The sequence below is a fragment of the Falco punctatus genome, assembly GCF_963210335.1.
Source record: "Falco punctatus genome assembly, chromosome: 4".
Classification (NCBI taxonomy): Eukaryota; Metazoa; Chordata; class Aves; order Falconiformes; family Falconidae; genus Falco; species Falco punctatus.
Window position 1 is genome coordinate 109,311,271 of NC_137583.1, and position 16,438 is coordinate 109,327,708.

Below are 16,438 nucleotides of genomic sequence, written 5' to 3' on the forward strand. Positions count from 1 at the left end.
ACTTAGATGCGTGGTATTTCTGGAATAATATTGGGCAGGGAGAGTTCTTTCCAGAAGTTCAGAAATGCCCTGTAATGATTTCTTTGATCTGGTCAGTGCCTGTTGTGAAATGTAATACAGGTTTGGAGGAATAATTCAAAGGTGGTTATTATTTTGTGCTGTTTTGTCCTCATTTTTTTATGCTTTTTGTGAAATAAAGAAACCAGTAAAAAGGGAGTTTTGTATAAATAGTATGCTTTAGTACTATGCAAATAGTTCATAATTTAAATAGTGTAGAGGCATGTGTATGATTATGCATGCATCTTAATGGGGCTTTTTCACACTGACATTTCTTTTTAGGATTTTGCTAAAAATATAGTGGAAGATCTCTAAAGAAAAAAATGGTTGCTAGCCTTTGTGAAGCAAGAGAGGTTTGTGCAGAGATGCAGAATACTTGTTTCCCTCACACTACAAAGAATGGTATGTGAAAGTGCTCAAGGGTGTTCATCAAATAATTTGAGTTAATGGATGGTATGAAACTTGCTCACGTATTTCTTTCCTCATTAGCACATAAATAGTGTGGCAAGGCTTTACTGAGTACATCATCCTTGCTTTGGCCCAGTTTTGTGAAGTTCAGCCGAGAAAAGCCTTTCATCCTTCCCAGGAGACAAGACAGCCTACCGCTGAACCTTACTATTTAGATTTCACAAGATTTCTCCTTCAACTTAACAGTTGTCTCTTCCCAGCATTAGCTGAACTGGACTATCTTGCTTTGTCTTTGCTTCTAAGGGCAGCATAAGGTGTGCCTGAATAAGGGGTTCACTAGTGTATTTTGGGGTTCGCTAGTGTATTTTAGGGTCCACAGAGTCCCACCCTACTGAAATGGGTTCCTTCCTTGAGAAGTGCATACTCCTGATCCCTCTTCAAAGCAGAGGTCTCCTGAAGTTGTAAAATGCTGTACAGCTAGAGGTGCTTTCCATCCTAGCCTCTTTTTTTCCTAAACACTGCTAATGTGATGAGGACGGCTGGGAGCTAAACTTACCATCTCCACCTCCTTATTTCTCTTGGTACAGCACTGACAAAGAACTGTATAAACATCTTTAGACAAAAGTGGGAAAAGGTTGAGGGGAAAAGCAGATATAACCAACACCTGTGTGAAAAGTAGCAGAATTAATGTCTTTCGCTTATTTATGTAAAATACGTAGTATGTAGTTAAGCTAGTGTGTGCCCCATCTGTCAAGTAAGTTTGATCACTTTTGATCTGAACATAATGCAATCAGAAGGTCGCACAGATCTGCACCATGGATATTTTTTTTCTCCTCCTTCCAATCAATCTTGAAGTTAACCAAGTGTTAGGTTAAGGACCAGGTTGTTGAAATACAAGTGGTGGAAGCTCAAAGACATGATTTCTCATGTTCTGGTAAAGGTGGCGGGCTTTTCCCAGTACAGTCTAGCCAAACTGGGCAAACATGAATATGAGCATACAACAATGTTACTGTCAATGTTTTTCCATAATGATCTGTGTGATAATAAGAAAACCTCAAAATTAATTCTGTTCTGCTACTTTTTCCCATTGTGGCTTAGTACTACTTGTCAATGGTGAATCACAGGACAGGTTATATATGTTAGCTAGGTAGCACTGTCATTTTTTTTTAGGCTTGTGGTTGGTGGTTTTTTAGGCTGGGCAGTGGTGTGGAGCAATCCTGAGCTTGAATATCTCTATAGTGTGATCATCTTCTTTTGCAAACTCAGAATAATCCCCCTTTCCTCTCTTAGATGCATATGCAGTAACTGGAGAATGATAGATTTGTGATTGCAACATCTCATCTGTTGGCGTATGCTTTAGAGACTAGAACATGAAGAAACCAGATGTAGCAAATTAATATTCAGATCCAACAAGATAGCTGTGATGCACCGTCTTCACTGTCAGTGTCGATGTTTGTGGACATGGAAACACACCTGGTCCAAGCAGGGTTAACTTGCTGCATCAGCAAGCTGTAACAGGAAAGAGGAGGAAAGGATGCCTCATACGCTGACGGTCATCATTAAGAAGATACATTCTGAAGGTCAACTGGGTTGTTTTTTATTTTTCCTTTTCAAGTGAGACCTCAAGTAAAATTTTTCAGTTTATTTACAACTCATTTTTGTAACTACCTTTACCTTCAATTTGGCTGTTTGAGTCCAGAGCTCTTAAAGTGTCTTACAATTGTGTGTGGTAAGAGTTTTATCATATGCTAACTCTGACATCACCACATGAGTCACACTGGGGCATCATCCTGAAACAGTGCGTGGTAATAGCTCAAGGAAATTTCAGGGAGAGTGTGTTCTGCTTCTGTTGATTCTTGATTCCAAAGCTTTTGGGTGTGACAAGTCTTAGAAACATTGCAAAGGTTTGATTTGAAAAGGCTTTTTTTTAATCTGAACATCACCACTGCTTTTTTGTGACTGTACGCTGGTAACAACAGCTGATGCTGTTTGTGTTATATTGCCGTCTATACGGAAGGTTGTGCAACACTTTCCATTTTAAGACTGTTTCAGTTGCTTATTATGTTGCCAACATTCAGCTGTTTGGGCTGAAATTTTCCATGCTGGGCGTCTCCTTCAGGGTGAATTTCTTGGGAAAGTTTCAATAAGAATACTTGACCCATTCCAGGGAATGAAAGGAAGGGGAAATACTATATTTTGCTCATGTTTATTAAAGTTGCTGCAAGCACTTGATTCAGAAATCATTGCACTTAGGTGTTTTGGAGCAGGGACATGAATTACTAGGAGGATGAAAGAGCAAGGAAAGAAAAAAATGGGAGTAGAAGAGTTTTTTTTCTAAGGAGTGGGCTCCTCCCTGATGTTATGAACCATCTGCAGCAAAGCACACAAACCTCATGCTTTTCGAAACAGGATCAATGAATGGCTGGGAACTGAATTATTCTTGCTTCGCTGCACCGATGTGGTATATTGGATTTGGAGAGAGAGGCTTATGAAGTGTAAACACCATCCCATGCAACAGGGAAGACAACAAAAATTGTGTAGTGGTGGGACTGGAGGGGCAGAGTTATGCAGTTAAGGGCTGAAAATAGCAGAGGTAGATTTGCTCAGCAAGGAGATGGATGTGAAGACGATGAGAGAGACTATTAAGCAAGGAGATGGGGTTTAACCTAAGTGGCCTTACAGCAGCCTTTGTTGGTTACAGTTCATTTTCTGTTTCCCACACATCTTGTGCATTTAAATGAGGCAGGGAAAATTGTATGCAATCATGTAATTTAGAGACCAGTATTCAACCTTAATTCCAGCATGTTTCATTTCTGAGCACTTGATGTTGCAACCATAATGTACTTTCAACATGAAAATTAAAGCCTTTGTTGGAAATGTCATTCTATACCCATCATTAAGATGCTTATATTGTAAGCTTTGAAGAACACCACATAGTTAGGTACAAGTATAATACTGTATCTCAATTAAAATATCGAAAAATGTTTTACTTTAATCGATTTAGCCAAGTTTTCTTTTCAAAACCATATCACTGCCAGTGTCTCAGCAAACATATTTTGGGGAGTATTTGGATCTGAAAATTACATACTTGATGTATCAGGAACTGAACTTCTCAACAGACTGCCTTCTATTTCTCTCAGGTTCACTGTGTAGACAACAAATGATGTTTTGGAATATATCCATCATGCTTAGCCCAAAAGGGAATGAGTTAAAAGGACAGGGAGAAGTTTCAGCTATAACTTCAAATTCTGCTAATTTTTATGGGCTTCAACCAGACTGGTTATACCTCAATATTATTTTAACATTGTTATTTGTGGCTGAGCTTATTAAATAGCAGTGTTCGTGCTGCTGCTTTTAATATCTCACAGTTGAGGTTATCTTCCAAGTTTTCAAGGATTTATAATGCTGCCATAACATTTTCTTAAGGAATAAGGCTTCCCATACAGAAGCAAGCATACAGCATAGTACAAATTCCAATAGCAGGGAATTAGACGTTTCCTAGTTAAAGGAAAGCAAATGCGTACTGAATGCCCATTTTATTAAGATCTTTTTACTACTTTTCTTCTTGAGTGAAATTTAGACTTCTGTTTGGGGACTGTGTTGTCAGTAATAATCTGCACACTTGTTTAGAAAAGAGAAATTTAAAACAGAACTGTTACTATGGATATCTGCTTTTTAAATATTAACTTCATAAAAATGCCATATCCGGATTTGACATGATGTATGGTCTCTGTTCAAAGAAGATAAGCTGTCATGTCATATACCTGTTTATTAATGCCTGCAGATTGTGTGTTGATGTTGCGTATCATGGCAAAGATCCACTTATTAATGCCTTCGTGGTATGGATGAACAGGATGCATCTTTATAGCTCTAATGGTACTTAAAATTTTATGCCACAGGTTTTTGACACTGTGTTAAAGTACACAAACCTGTCTTGAAAAAGAGCTGGTTTTTTGATATCTAAGCCAAAGGGGTTTTTTGTGTTTGGCATAGCTGCCTCAAGCCCCAGTTTTTTCTTTCTCTTTTCCCTATGCACCCCTACTGTTCCACAAGAGCTGTTTTTTCTCAGAGGTCTCTCCGTAAGTGCAGTCAAGTTTGGACTCAACAGCCATTCGAATCTACCCAGCTTCTGCCCAAACAGCACATGTTGTGAGCAGTCACAAAATGTCGGGTTTCTATGAAACGTAAACAAAAATAGTGATTCATCTTATTTAAAATGTTGGTCGGGGCCCAGAAAAGAAACTGGACTGTCTTACAGCACCATGTTGTGGATGCTGTGGCAGATGTTACATATTGCTGTGAGACCCAATGTGACCTGGTGGTCATGTTCAGTGCAGTTGTTGGGGTGGGGTGGTCTACAGAACCAGTTTGTCCAGCCAGCCAGTGGCCTGGTCCTTCATATATAAGGTGAGGATATAAACTGCAAGCCAGACGATTGGTGTGGCAGTATTCCGTCTGCCTCCCTGTCCTCATGGTCTGCTGCTCTTCCTCGGGAGCTAAAGGTGGATCTCCTAGTCCTCTCTTGGATTCTGGACATATGGCAAGATTCGCTTCCATGTTTTCTCATAGGATAAGTGACATGAAGACACACAACAGGCAGTTCAGTCACATAGCAAATACAGTTGCTGCATGACAAGAAATTTGGTAGAGGGATGGGTTGGCCCCGGCTAGCAGCCAGATACCCACACAGTTGCTTGTTCACTCACTACTACACCCCTGGCCCAAGCAAGATGGGGGAGAAAATAGGAGCAGAAGCAAGAAGACTCATGGGCTGAAATAAAGGGAATCACTTACCAAGTACTGTCATGGGCAAAACAGACTCGACCTAGGTAATTTAACTTAATTTATTGCCAGCTAGCATAAATATTTAATTACTGATTTGGGTATTGGTTATTGGGAAACAAAATTAAAACCCTAAAACCGTTAGGGTGAAAAAAGCCACCTTTCCTCCCTCTTTTCCAGGCTTATTTCATTCTAGACATTTCTCTTCCCCTGCTGCTGCTGCAGGCCACGCTCAGTCCCCTCAGCGAGGCAACGAGTGCGGCAGGGGTTGGGGCCGGGTTATAGCCGTTTCTCTCTGCACGCCCATGGGCTGCAGTTGCCTCCAGCGGTGTACCTGCTCTCCACCATGCAGCATCTCCTACTCATCTGACGTTGTTATTCTCTCCTACCCTCTGTTTCCTCCTCCGTTTCCTCCTCCTCTTTCTCTCTAGCATTTTCTACCCCTCCATAAATACATTTTAATTGAGGTTGCACCAGCTCCACTGATGGGCTCAGCTGTGTCTGGGTGTAACTTAACTTTTTATTCTGTATCACGTGCTAGTGTGTATTGTTTTATTCACTGACAGGTGTAGTTTGTACTTTAGCATGAAGGACAGAGGACTTGTATGGACAAGGTGATTCACTTTAGCCTATATTCTTAGGAATCCTTCAGGTTGGCTGCTTATGCAGGGGAGGGAAAAGGCAAAGGATTAAAACATTGCTTGAATGCTAAGCACAGAGCTGCAGAGATGCTGTTGTGGGGGAATGCTAGTCCTTTCAAGTGAGGGTTAGTACAGGTGCCAGCAATAATGCTTTGAATGTCAGCATGATGCAGTACCAGGTGTTCTGGTATAACTCTGTGTGGGCACTTGGAATAAAAGTGGTCTTTTTCACTTCAGGTTTTCTTTTTTGGAAGGAATCAGAATAAAAGTGAAAAATCTATTTTTATTCCGGGTGAGAGAACCAGTGCAAAAACTTGCACTGCTAGAATTACTGCCCTACTGGTGCACACCTTGCATTGTGCTGGTAGAATTCCCTCTCAGCATCCCGCAGAGATGAATGTTGAGTTGCGTTAGGCCTTCAGCAGCACGTGCCAAAGCTCTACAGAGAGACCTCATTTGGTTTTCAAGAGTTGGGAACTTGAGGAATTGCAGTTTAATTAGACATCTTTTATGTCAGGCAACACTGACTAAAATCTTTTTAAAAGCATGTGATTATCCTAAGTCGGAAGTAATGTATATACACAATGTAATTCATACTATCCCTTTCACCTTCAGATTCGATACATTTGCCTGTAACATTTTTATCCGGTTTAGCTAGTTTTTCACAGAAGGATTGAATGTAGTTACTGTAAAGATTTGAGTATAGTTATTTCATTATTGTGTGCAATGCTGATCTCTGGTTGGAGTTTAAAAAACTTGTAAGTTTACACGTGATGCAAATGTCTAATTTAAGTTCTACTGAAATCAGAAGCAAATGGCCCATATCTTGAACACTGGAATAAAGCTGTTGATGGAGAAGTTTGTATTATTGAAATCTGTGCGTTGCAGAGGAGCTTGCTGTGGCTGAGTTTGAAGCTTCGTATGGTCACAGAGAGCAAAAAATACTTCACTAAAGCTTGCGAACAGTGTTTGAAGCCTCTTATCCTCATAATTGTCTTTGTTCTAGATTTATGACTGATGCAGCTCGACGTGAGCAAGAGTCTTTGAAGAAAAAGATTCAGCCAAAACTCTCTTTGACTTTGTCAAGCACAGTGTCCCGTGGGAATGTATCTACTCCACCTCGCCACAGCAGTGGAAGCCTTACTCCTCCAGTCACCCCTCCAATCACCCCCTCCTCTTCATTTCGCAGTAGTACTCCTACAGGTAAGCACCTACAGTTTGGTTTATCTCAAATAAACTAGCAATTTTGCTCATGGCATTTGGAGAACAATAGACATACTGTGGCATTGAGAAGAAGAGCCACTAAAAATAAAACAGAAAAGCTTTGGGCTCTTTTATTTGCATTTGGTTTGCGCTCTGTAAAATGTGTTTGGGCATTTGTTTCCAAACTCCTTGCTAAAGCAGAGAAAGGCACTAACTTTAAAAATCACAGCTGAAATTATTATGCAAAGAAACTAACCTTACCAGAAATACCAAATGTGCAAAAGCCCCCCCGATGTATCAGTAGGAGAGCTCTGCGCATGGTATGGTGCCCGTTTAAGATACAAGTAAAAGTGTTTGAGTGTTTGGGATCTTCCTCTCCACCCCTCTTTTATTGTGGGGGATTGAGTTCATAGATAACTAAGTGGACAGCCATTTAATGTTTTAGTATTAATGATTAAATGGAAAACTCATAGCGGTCCTTCTGACACTTTCTGGAAGTTCTGAAATGAATTGATTGTTAAGTATGTCCCTGGATATGAAAAAGGGAAGCATGCTGAGAACAGCTAAACGATAAAATCACAATGTAATTCAGAAAATTTTAGAAGGTTTTCTTAATTACCTCCTATGTGAAACAAACTGATTCATTTCCTGAATTATTGCTTTCTTTTGTTTTACTTTTTGTAAAACTTCTGGGAAGGCTAATTCATGATGTGGTCAGTAGTATAACTTGGCATTATTTGTCAGGAACATTGGTTAGCGATATACTCTTTGACACATATTCCATCAAATATTAAAGAAAAAAAGCCAGCAGCTGTCTGTTGAAATACTTTTATTTTTATTGTTTATATGTTTCAAACTTGTCAAAGTTCTCAGAATGTTACTTGTAGTTAAGAGAATCAGCTTGTTATGGCTAACTGAATATCTGGGAATCCTGCCTGCCAGGTTATAAATAATACCAGCTTCCACTTTTTGCACCCTCTGTTCCAAGTTCCCCATTGGTGCCCTGTTCCAAAGTTAGGGTTTGTAATAGCCTAGTAGCAAAAACCACATAATCTTGAAGATATTTTTTTTTTACTTAACTATCAACTCAGTTACACTTCAGCAGCCTCAGCCCAGAATTTCCATTTTTGTCATCTTAAAAAGTTTTTCTGAACCTAAAAGAAGCATTGAGGTTTTTCTGATAACTACATAATTTTCCCCAGTTGCTTGGCATAGGATTTTGTCCTCTGCAATGGTTCTAACTTGCATAGATGAGGTGCTCAAGAGTCATGAGGTGGTTGAGTTTCTGTCAGTGCAGTGCCTCAGAGGGAGCCCAGCAGACTCATTTTAGATACGCAGCTCAAGTGTGTGTTATTGGCTGATGCAAATCTTTTTCCCTCAAGTGCAAGTATATATGGCAATTGTCTAGCAAGGTGATAAAACAAAGGATAGTTAGGCAAGATCTATTTCAGGAAACAATTTAGAGTATGTAAATCATACGGCATTTCGGCTTCGCAGTGCCTACGTTCTCAAGCTCTACAGGCATACCCTCCACTGCATCCAGTGAGAATGAAGAATATTGCTGTATCCCTTCTCTGCGATCCTGTTTGATTTGTACTCTGAACAAACTCTTGTTAACTTGTCTTGGAATACAGATAAACATGTATGTTGTGGTAACTTAAGAAAACAAAGAGGCAGTTTCTCCTTAGGTTGCCTGAAAGGGTGTCAGCTGGGTCGGTATTAAATATTTGTTATAATCCAAATATAACCGTTATTCTCATCCTCCTGTAGACCTATACTTTGTCAAAAATAAAATAGGATTGCTCTGACCCAATCTATTAATGAAAAAATCTCAATTCCCATCTCAGATGTTTGATACTTTATTAGGGTACCAAACTTCAGCAGTGTGCCTGGCATCACTGTTACTGCACAAGGTGTAACTCCAAGATGGTGACGCTTTAGATGCCAGAAAGAAAGCATGCGTTACGGGCTAGTGAGATGGCATACAAGTATATGTGTCCCTCAGCAGAGAGTGTCTGTCCTATATGGCTATTCACCTTTTTTGTTTGAGGTGGAAAGCAGGATCTTCACTAATCTTTTGGGTCCCATTTTCTGTGTGCTGTCCTCCCTTTAGGTATGCTGCTTGTCTCGGCTTTCCTAGGTGTGGGTAGTCTTATCTTGGGTGAAGCCAGCAGCTGCCTGAATCCCAGACACCTTTGTGCACGTCCTTACAGCTAGGTCCTGCCGTTTCCTGATCCTGTTAAACTACTGTTGTCACCTTTCAGTAAAGTGTAATTTCATATAATGATCTCTCATTCACGGATTGACCAGACTCGAACCCACTTAGCTTGTGAAATTTGATAAGAAACAGTTCAAGGTGGTTTGGCTGCAGAGAGTGGTTAAGTTTTGCAGTAAAAATCTATGCCAAAAGACTACGGGCCAAATTCGCAGACAGACCTGAGCAGCTTCCAAGCTGACACACATACATGCTGCAAATGTTGCATGCATATGTATAGCACCTTCTTCTGCGTAAATGAGATTATTCATGTAGCGGCAGAAATACTCACCAAAGAAGTGTGCTCTTTAAGGCTCTTCTCAGGTAATGAGGCAGACATGTATTTATCTGCAGACTCTGTGTGTGTTAGTCCCCTGAAACGGCCCGTTTGTGGTTTTGGTAGGAAGTAGAAATGCAGCAGTTAATTTTCTGTGCCTCCCTTCTGTTCCCTCAGTGTTGACTGGCATGTGCTCTCTGCTTACATTTGGCTTTTTGTTCCCTCTCCTGTAACAAGTTTTCTCTTCTTCTTGAGACCTGCATCCTCTAATGGTTGCAGAAAGTTCACTTTAAAAATTTGTTCCAGTTTTTGTTTTAACAATAGTGTCTCCTGGGAGACACTGTTTAGTAGGCTTAATGCTCTTGTTAGAGTTTGCAGGCGGGATTTAGCAAAAGAAATGGCTTCCATCAGCAATACAGGCTCCTTAGGGTGATAGGGCAATACGGCTAAGTAGCACCAGCACATAGCTTATTTTGGAAAGATGTTAACAGTCTGCAAACATTGAAATGTCTCTTTATTTAAGGAGCGCTCAATTAAGTCACAAAACTTATGTTGCCTTTATTTTGAAATGTCAATTTTAAACCCACAAAACTAATGAAGTCTAGTTATGGATAGAAATGGGGCTGACATTGCATCTTTAACATACGCTGTTAATTTTTTAAATGTTTTCATACATCTGTGTGGCTCACAGATGAAAATTCTACCCCTGACTTCCTGGCTTTTGAGTGTAAGTCAGAGCATTGATGTTCCTTTGAAAATTATGATATCTCTTCATACTGGAAAGCTTTAAGAAAGAGTAAGTGATAGTAACTTATTGGTAATTCCTTATCAAAATAACCTGGTCCCAATTTTAGTTACAGAAGTAATTCATAGTAATGAATCTCAGACTTAAAAATATATTAAAAAAATAAAACTATGCATTGAAGCAGTGCCAAAAATCATCTGAAACCACTGGTTTAGTTTTGTTTGTTTTTTCTTCCATATTTGTGACTTTTTTTCCTTTTCCCTTTCCTTTTCCCTTTCCCTTTTTTTTCCTTTTCTTTTTTTTTTTTTTATTATTTTTTTTTAAACAATTCCAGGCCTGGTATAGTAAATTTCAGCCTGGAGTGAAGTTTTGGCCTCCTTATAAATCCTAAAGCATGACTTTAATGCTACCAACTGGCTTTTTAATGGCTCAACCCTAAGTCTTACCCACACCCCAAAAAAATCTAGAATGTTTTAAAACCTCATAATTAGCGTTACATTTTGCTGTGAAGAAGCTGGCTCACAGACCTCCTTTCCTGTTTATTTTGATTTTAATAGATTACAAGTTATAACGTTTATGCTGGTTTAATAGGTTTATAGACCTACTTACTGCCTGATCGTGTTGGGCAGTGGATGGCAGCCAGTCCTGGCAGCGAGCGTGGAGGATGCTATGGTTGGCTGGAACAGCTGCGGCCGTCTGTCAGTCCTTCCACTTGTAAAGGAGATGAAAGAGCAAAGTTTTCATGGGTGGTCATAGCTGACCCCATGGGAGAATTGGCAAGTCCCATTTTGATTTGCAGCTGTCATTTAAGTAGGTGACTAACTATTGGTTTATCTTATTAATTAGGATAAATGCCTTTCTGGGGAGTCATATTTGTGCAGTCATTTTTGATTGACTGCATTTGAAAGATTTTTACCTTTCCTTAATACGGCAAACTTCCTTGAAATTTCCCCTAACCCAATCTTAATATTTACAAAAGTGACCCCATTTTCTACCCACAGAAATACCTAACTTCTCAATCTTTTTTTCTTTCTAGTAAAACATGAAAGTAATAATTAATTTTAATTTGGAGTAAGAAATACTTTGGATTTCTTCATTACTTACTTAGGATTGACCCTAACCTTTAAGGAATCTAAGATCTAATCAATGATGTTGTAATCAAATATCTCTAAAAATTCAGTACAGCAGTATTTTAATGTCTAAAAAAACTAACAAACTATGAGGCTTTCAAGTTAGTGTTGTTGACGTAGAAACCATTAAATTTCCCACCTGAGGACACTATTTGAATGATGATTTAGTAGATGTATAGTAACTGAGTTTCAGCCAGTTAGAACATATGATGTGAAATGGGCCAATTTTTTTCTGGTAAATCATATTAGTGGTGAGCCATGACTTTATATAATATGTGATTGAAAGACAGAAAATGAAATTCAATATCTTTTCAATGAAAAAAAAATCAGTCTTCAACTAGTGTGTATTTTCGGAGCCTGGTGTAATTAGAAGTAATGTTGATACCAAGTGTGACTGCATTCTTAAATAACTACAATGATTTCAAATATATTTGTGTTTGTTGTAGGTTTAGTTAAAAAACTAAAGAGAATTGTGTCCCATTTACATCATTAGGGAATATCTTCTAAGATTGTAATAGTTATATATAAAACTGTTATTCAAGAAAATTAATAGATTCTTATAACTCAAGACTATGAATCTTTTCTCCTATTCAGCTGGATTTTGTTCAGGATTTGAATGCAACTACTGGCAAACCCAAAAAACTTACAGCTTCCTTCTTGTGTTAATGAGTGTTCTTGCCACTGATGAAATAATTTAGAGTTTCATTGTTCCCTCTGTGGGTGACTAATTTACAGGAGTGGAATGTATGTGTATTACAACTAAAGAGCTCCTTTTTCCTCCTGCCAGAGGCAGCTGGGACTCAGAAATTAATCTGTAAGGATCCACCTTGCTTCTGGTTCATTAAGGACTTGTCTGTCGTGGGAGCTTTGGTTCTCAGAAGCAAAGCACTGTGTGGCAGTTTATGAGTTTTCCCAATAAACCTTGTTATCTCAAGTAATGTTATGTCAGTGACATGAGATATTGTTCCTATAATTCTGCCCTATAGCACTTGCCTTCATGGATAACTCATGAAGGAATCCCAGTGGCCTCCTCGAATCTGTTCCCTTTTCTTTTTTAAGAATGCAAAAGTTGAAAGAAAACCACCCATTGTTTGCTGGTAAAAGCAATCAAAAATACAATGGTAACCAGCCATTGGAATTAGGCATTGAAACAGAGTAACAGGCATGCTGGAAACTAATATGGTTTAGATTCCAAATGTGTGTTTAATTTTTGTTACTTCAAGTTGTTTAAAAAAATGCATTGTCTTGTAATGCAAAAGCTCATTCCTTTTCGTAGGTATCAAAGCAGCTAACATTTCAGTGCAGTTTCCATATGTTATGCTTTCAACAATGAAGTAATCATATGGCAGAGACAGCTGTTTTGCAGAGTGTTTTAACAGCACGTTAAACAGAAACCAGCAAGAAAAAGAGATCTGCTCACCTAAGCGACTTAGTAAGTTTAAAGTGGACAGTAGAAATGTCAAATAACAGGGTTCCGTCCCCACCCCCAAATGCACTGAGGAATGAGAAGAGTTACGTGCTCAAACTGGTTTTGTTTATGGATGCGCTATTAATACATAGCCAAATTAATCTGAGTTTGTAGCAGAACTGCTATTTACATATTTGGCTTCTGTCAGCAGGTGGCATTTTTGAACTTCATATTAGGTTGAATCACAGTAGACTGTGAACCATTAAAATCACTATTAATTTTATAATCATCTGCAACAGCTTGGGGGTGCAATGCAGATTGGCTCAATACTGCTACAGCTAGAGAGAGCTCGCTCGTTTGAGGTGGACTTTTTTTTTAAGGACAGAGCACAGCAAAATATTATTTGATTAAGATTTTAAAGATGCTTGAAATTAGACTTTGGAGTCAGGACAAGTCAGTGGAAACAAGTACACATTACTGGCTTTTTGAAAATCGTGCTACAGGTTCAGGTCACGTGCTTAAGCACATGATTAATGTTAAGCACCTAACACTGAGGAGGTGAATGCCTGACTTTGAGCACATAACAAGCATTTTGTCAGACTGGAATGAAGTACTCTGCACTTGCAGAGTTGCAAGCTCAAGAATTCACGTATGTACAAAAGCCTAACTTCAGCCATTCACTTAAAAAACTCTTCACCCGTATTAGTGTATTGTAAATGCTCAGGTTTAATTATTACACCTTATGTTAATGTAGTGTAGTATCATGCAGATGTAATTGAAAAAATAATGAAAAGTAGAAATATGAGATCAAATCCCAGGGCTCTTATATTAAATCGTTGCTGAGAAATGGGCTGAGAGTGCTACATTTTTGTGTGTTTGACTTATGGGGTGTCTTGCATAGTAAAGCACAAATCAACCAAGTCCTACTGCAGCTTGAAAAAACACTTTCAGATGTCTGAGGAACCATCTCAGTAGTTGTTCAGATTGGCAGAAATTTCTGCTTGCTTAATTGCCTGTTCAGAGACTGAAGAACTTGTATGCTATGTTTTTATTAAAAATTAGAGACATAGACCCACTCTTGTATAAACAGTATGGGTAAAAAACTAAGCCATACTTCTCAAAATGAAGACCAAATTCTGTTCTCCAACATAATGGAAGTTTGTCTGAATGCATTCAATATTTCAGGCCTGCAAGGTACGATAAAATCTGTGATAAAATACTTGAGGCAACTGTATTGTGGTCTGTGGCAAAAGTTTCCTCTGAGGGACTTCACTGGTGCCAGGATTTCACATTTCTGTGCAGATGACGAAAGAGAACTTTCTTTATAATTATTGGAGCCAACATGGTTCCATCTAATTGCAGGTTTGGGGGCCTATATTAATCCTGCATGCTAATTAATATATACCTATGTTTGCCCAGCATTTAGCAGTCTGAGGCACCTATTGTAACAGAGCCTTATGGGTGTTCTTGTAAAAAATAAATACATAAATAATAATCAAAAAAATAATGAACGGCATTGTACAAAACAGTTGATCAACATATGACTTAACTAGAATGTACGTGTGTGCTTAGACATGGTATGAGACTTTAACGTGAGCTTTTGGCTGGGGTTGTGGCTGAGCATGAATAATGCATAAAATCTGGTAGTTTCTAGTTTCTGCCTTAAGGAATAAAGCTATAGTAGAAGGTTTCCAATAACAATGAAAATAATAAGTAAAAGCGCAATTATTTCCTATAGGGGTTTTCTTAGCGCAGGTGGGATTTGTTCCCAGCAACAGCTAAAAGATGTTAATTTTTCAGCACTAGATTCCCCATTCCTGTTCTAGGGGAGCCAGGCTTTAACCTGGTACGTATTCGACTCTTTCCTCTAGTAATCCAGAGTGAAAAATGCTCAAGTGCTTGTCACTGTGCTTGACTAAGTGCTTCTGAAATAGATCTCTTTTTCTACCAGTCATCTGCTCTCAGGTGGCTGTCCAGGTTCCGTAGAGAAGCAATAGTATGTATTCCGTTGGTTACTCACTGCCAAACCCACCCAACCAAAAGACTTACGTTCCCAGAAGATACTGAAACTTAAGTTTGGAGGATCTTTGGAGCCAAGATGATCATGGTATTGCATGCGCAACAACCGTGCTGTTGTGTCATCTTGGGCGTGACTGCACGAGAAATAATAATTACTAACTTAAAGCCTCAATCAAGCAGTTTGAAATTATCACGAAGACCAGGAACATTATCTTATAGTCAAACCTGCACAAACTGGTGGCTCCAAGTACACCTAGATTGTATGGAAGGAACTGTATCTCGATGTCCCAAAGCAGCTGGAGGTCTCTTCTGCTGAGGGACCACTGCCAGGCTGCTGGAACTCTTGTTGCCTGTTTTCTTGATCAGTTCCGTGGAATTCTGATAATGCAGTGGCAATAACTTCCAGCAATGGACCGGTTTCTCATCGTTACTTTTGGAGATAAACAATAACATCCTGTAGGAGCATGGAGGGGGCTGTAGCCCCTCAGTGTTGCTGAGGGTCAGGAGGGAAAGTGGAATAGATGTGCAGAAAGGGAAGGGGAGAGAGATTTTGCCTAAGAAATCTAAACAGGACAAGTGTTTACAGACAGAACTTTTCTGTTTAAGTTTTTTCATTTTCGATCTACCAAAGAGTATCTTGATCTTTATCCTTTGTAGCATTTTGTTACATGCCATTTATTGAAATCTAGCTGTGTGATTACATGGCTACCTGCTCTGCAGTTTGGCTGGACCCCAGATGAAGGGCAAGGGTTGCCCTAGGCTTGACGGCTGGATCTCTTGCAAGGGAGGCCATGGTGCCCTTCTTTTTGTCCGCTAGGCGAAACTGGAGTCTTTAAGGACTCCGCAAACCCCAGCCCCCATTTGCCTTATGGGGGTTACCTGGTTTGTTTTACAATAGGTTTGAGACTCACCAAAGTCTCTCACCTCTTCCAGGTGCAGGTGGGCCAGGTGAGAGAGGAGGGTCGGTTAAGTGTTTGCAAGGAGCACAGGGGCCCCAAGAGAGCGTGACACTGGTTCTTTCAAAGTCCTGAGCTTTGTGGTATGGATCCTGGAGTATTCCTGCAGGGCTGTACTAGACAAGTCAACACATCCCGTGAATATCTTACTTTTCCAGACATTGGGGATTCCCACTGATTCAAAGCTTAACTTTGTAAAGACAGAGCAAAATGATAGGGATTCTCGTGTAACTAACCTCATCTATGGTTTTCACGAGGGCGCATATTATGATAACCTCCCCTTTTTTTAATTCCATCCTAAAATAACCTAAGTACAAGAAGGCCCATACTACATTCACAAAATGAAATTATTTAACAGTGGTGTTTACAACAATTGAAATTACTTTTGAAGTTAAAAGGCCATTTGTAAGTGTATATAGAGGAAAGTAAGACTGAAGTGAAGATAGCTGATGGGGGAAAATAGGGCTCTACTGTGGCGGGAAATACATGAAGGCTTTGGGGTTTTTTTATTCACAATTGTTCTCATAGCTTCTCTCTGCATTTTCTGTGTTTCTTTCT

The 16,438-nt window shown here is 39.3% G+C and overlaps 1 protein-coding gene across 1 annotated transcript in view; it reads left to right on the forward strand.

Moving 5' to 3' along the window:
- Positions 1-16,438, forward strand: part of JAZF1 (JAZF zinc finger 1) — a 195,502-nt gene that overhangs the window by 157,863 nt on the left and 21,201 nt on the right. Inside the window, exon 3 of the mRNA XM_080386506.1 lies at positions 6,895-7,091. Coding sequence (XP_080242632.1) covers positions 6,895-7,091 — 197 coding nt within the window. The remainder of the gene's footprint in view (positions 1-6,894; positions 7,092-16,438) is intronic.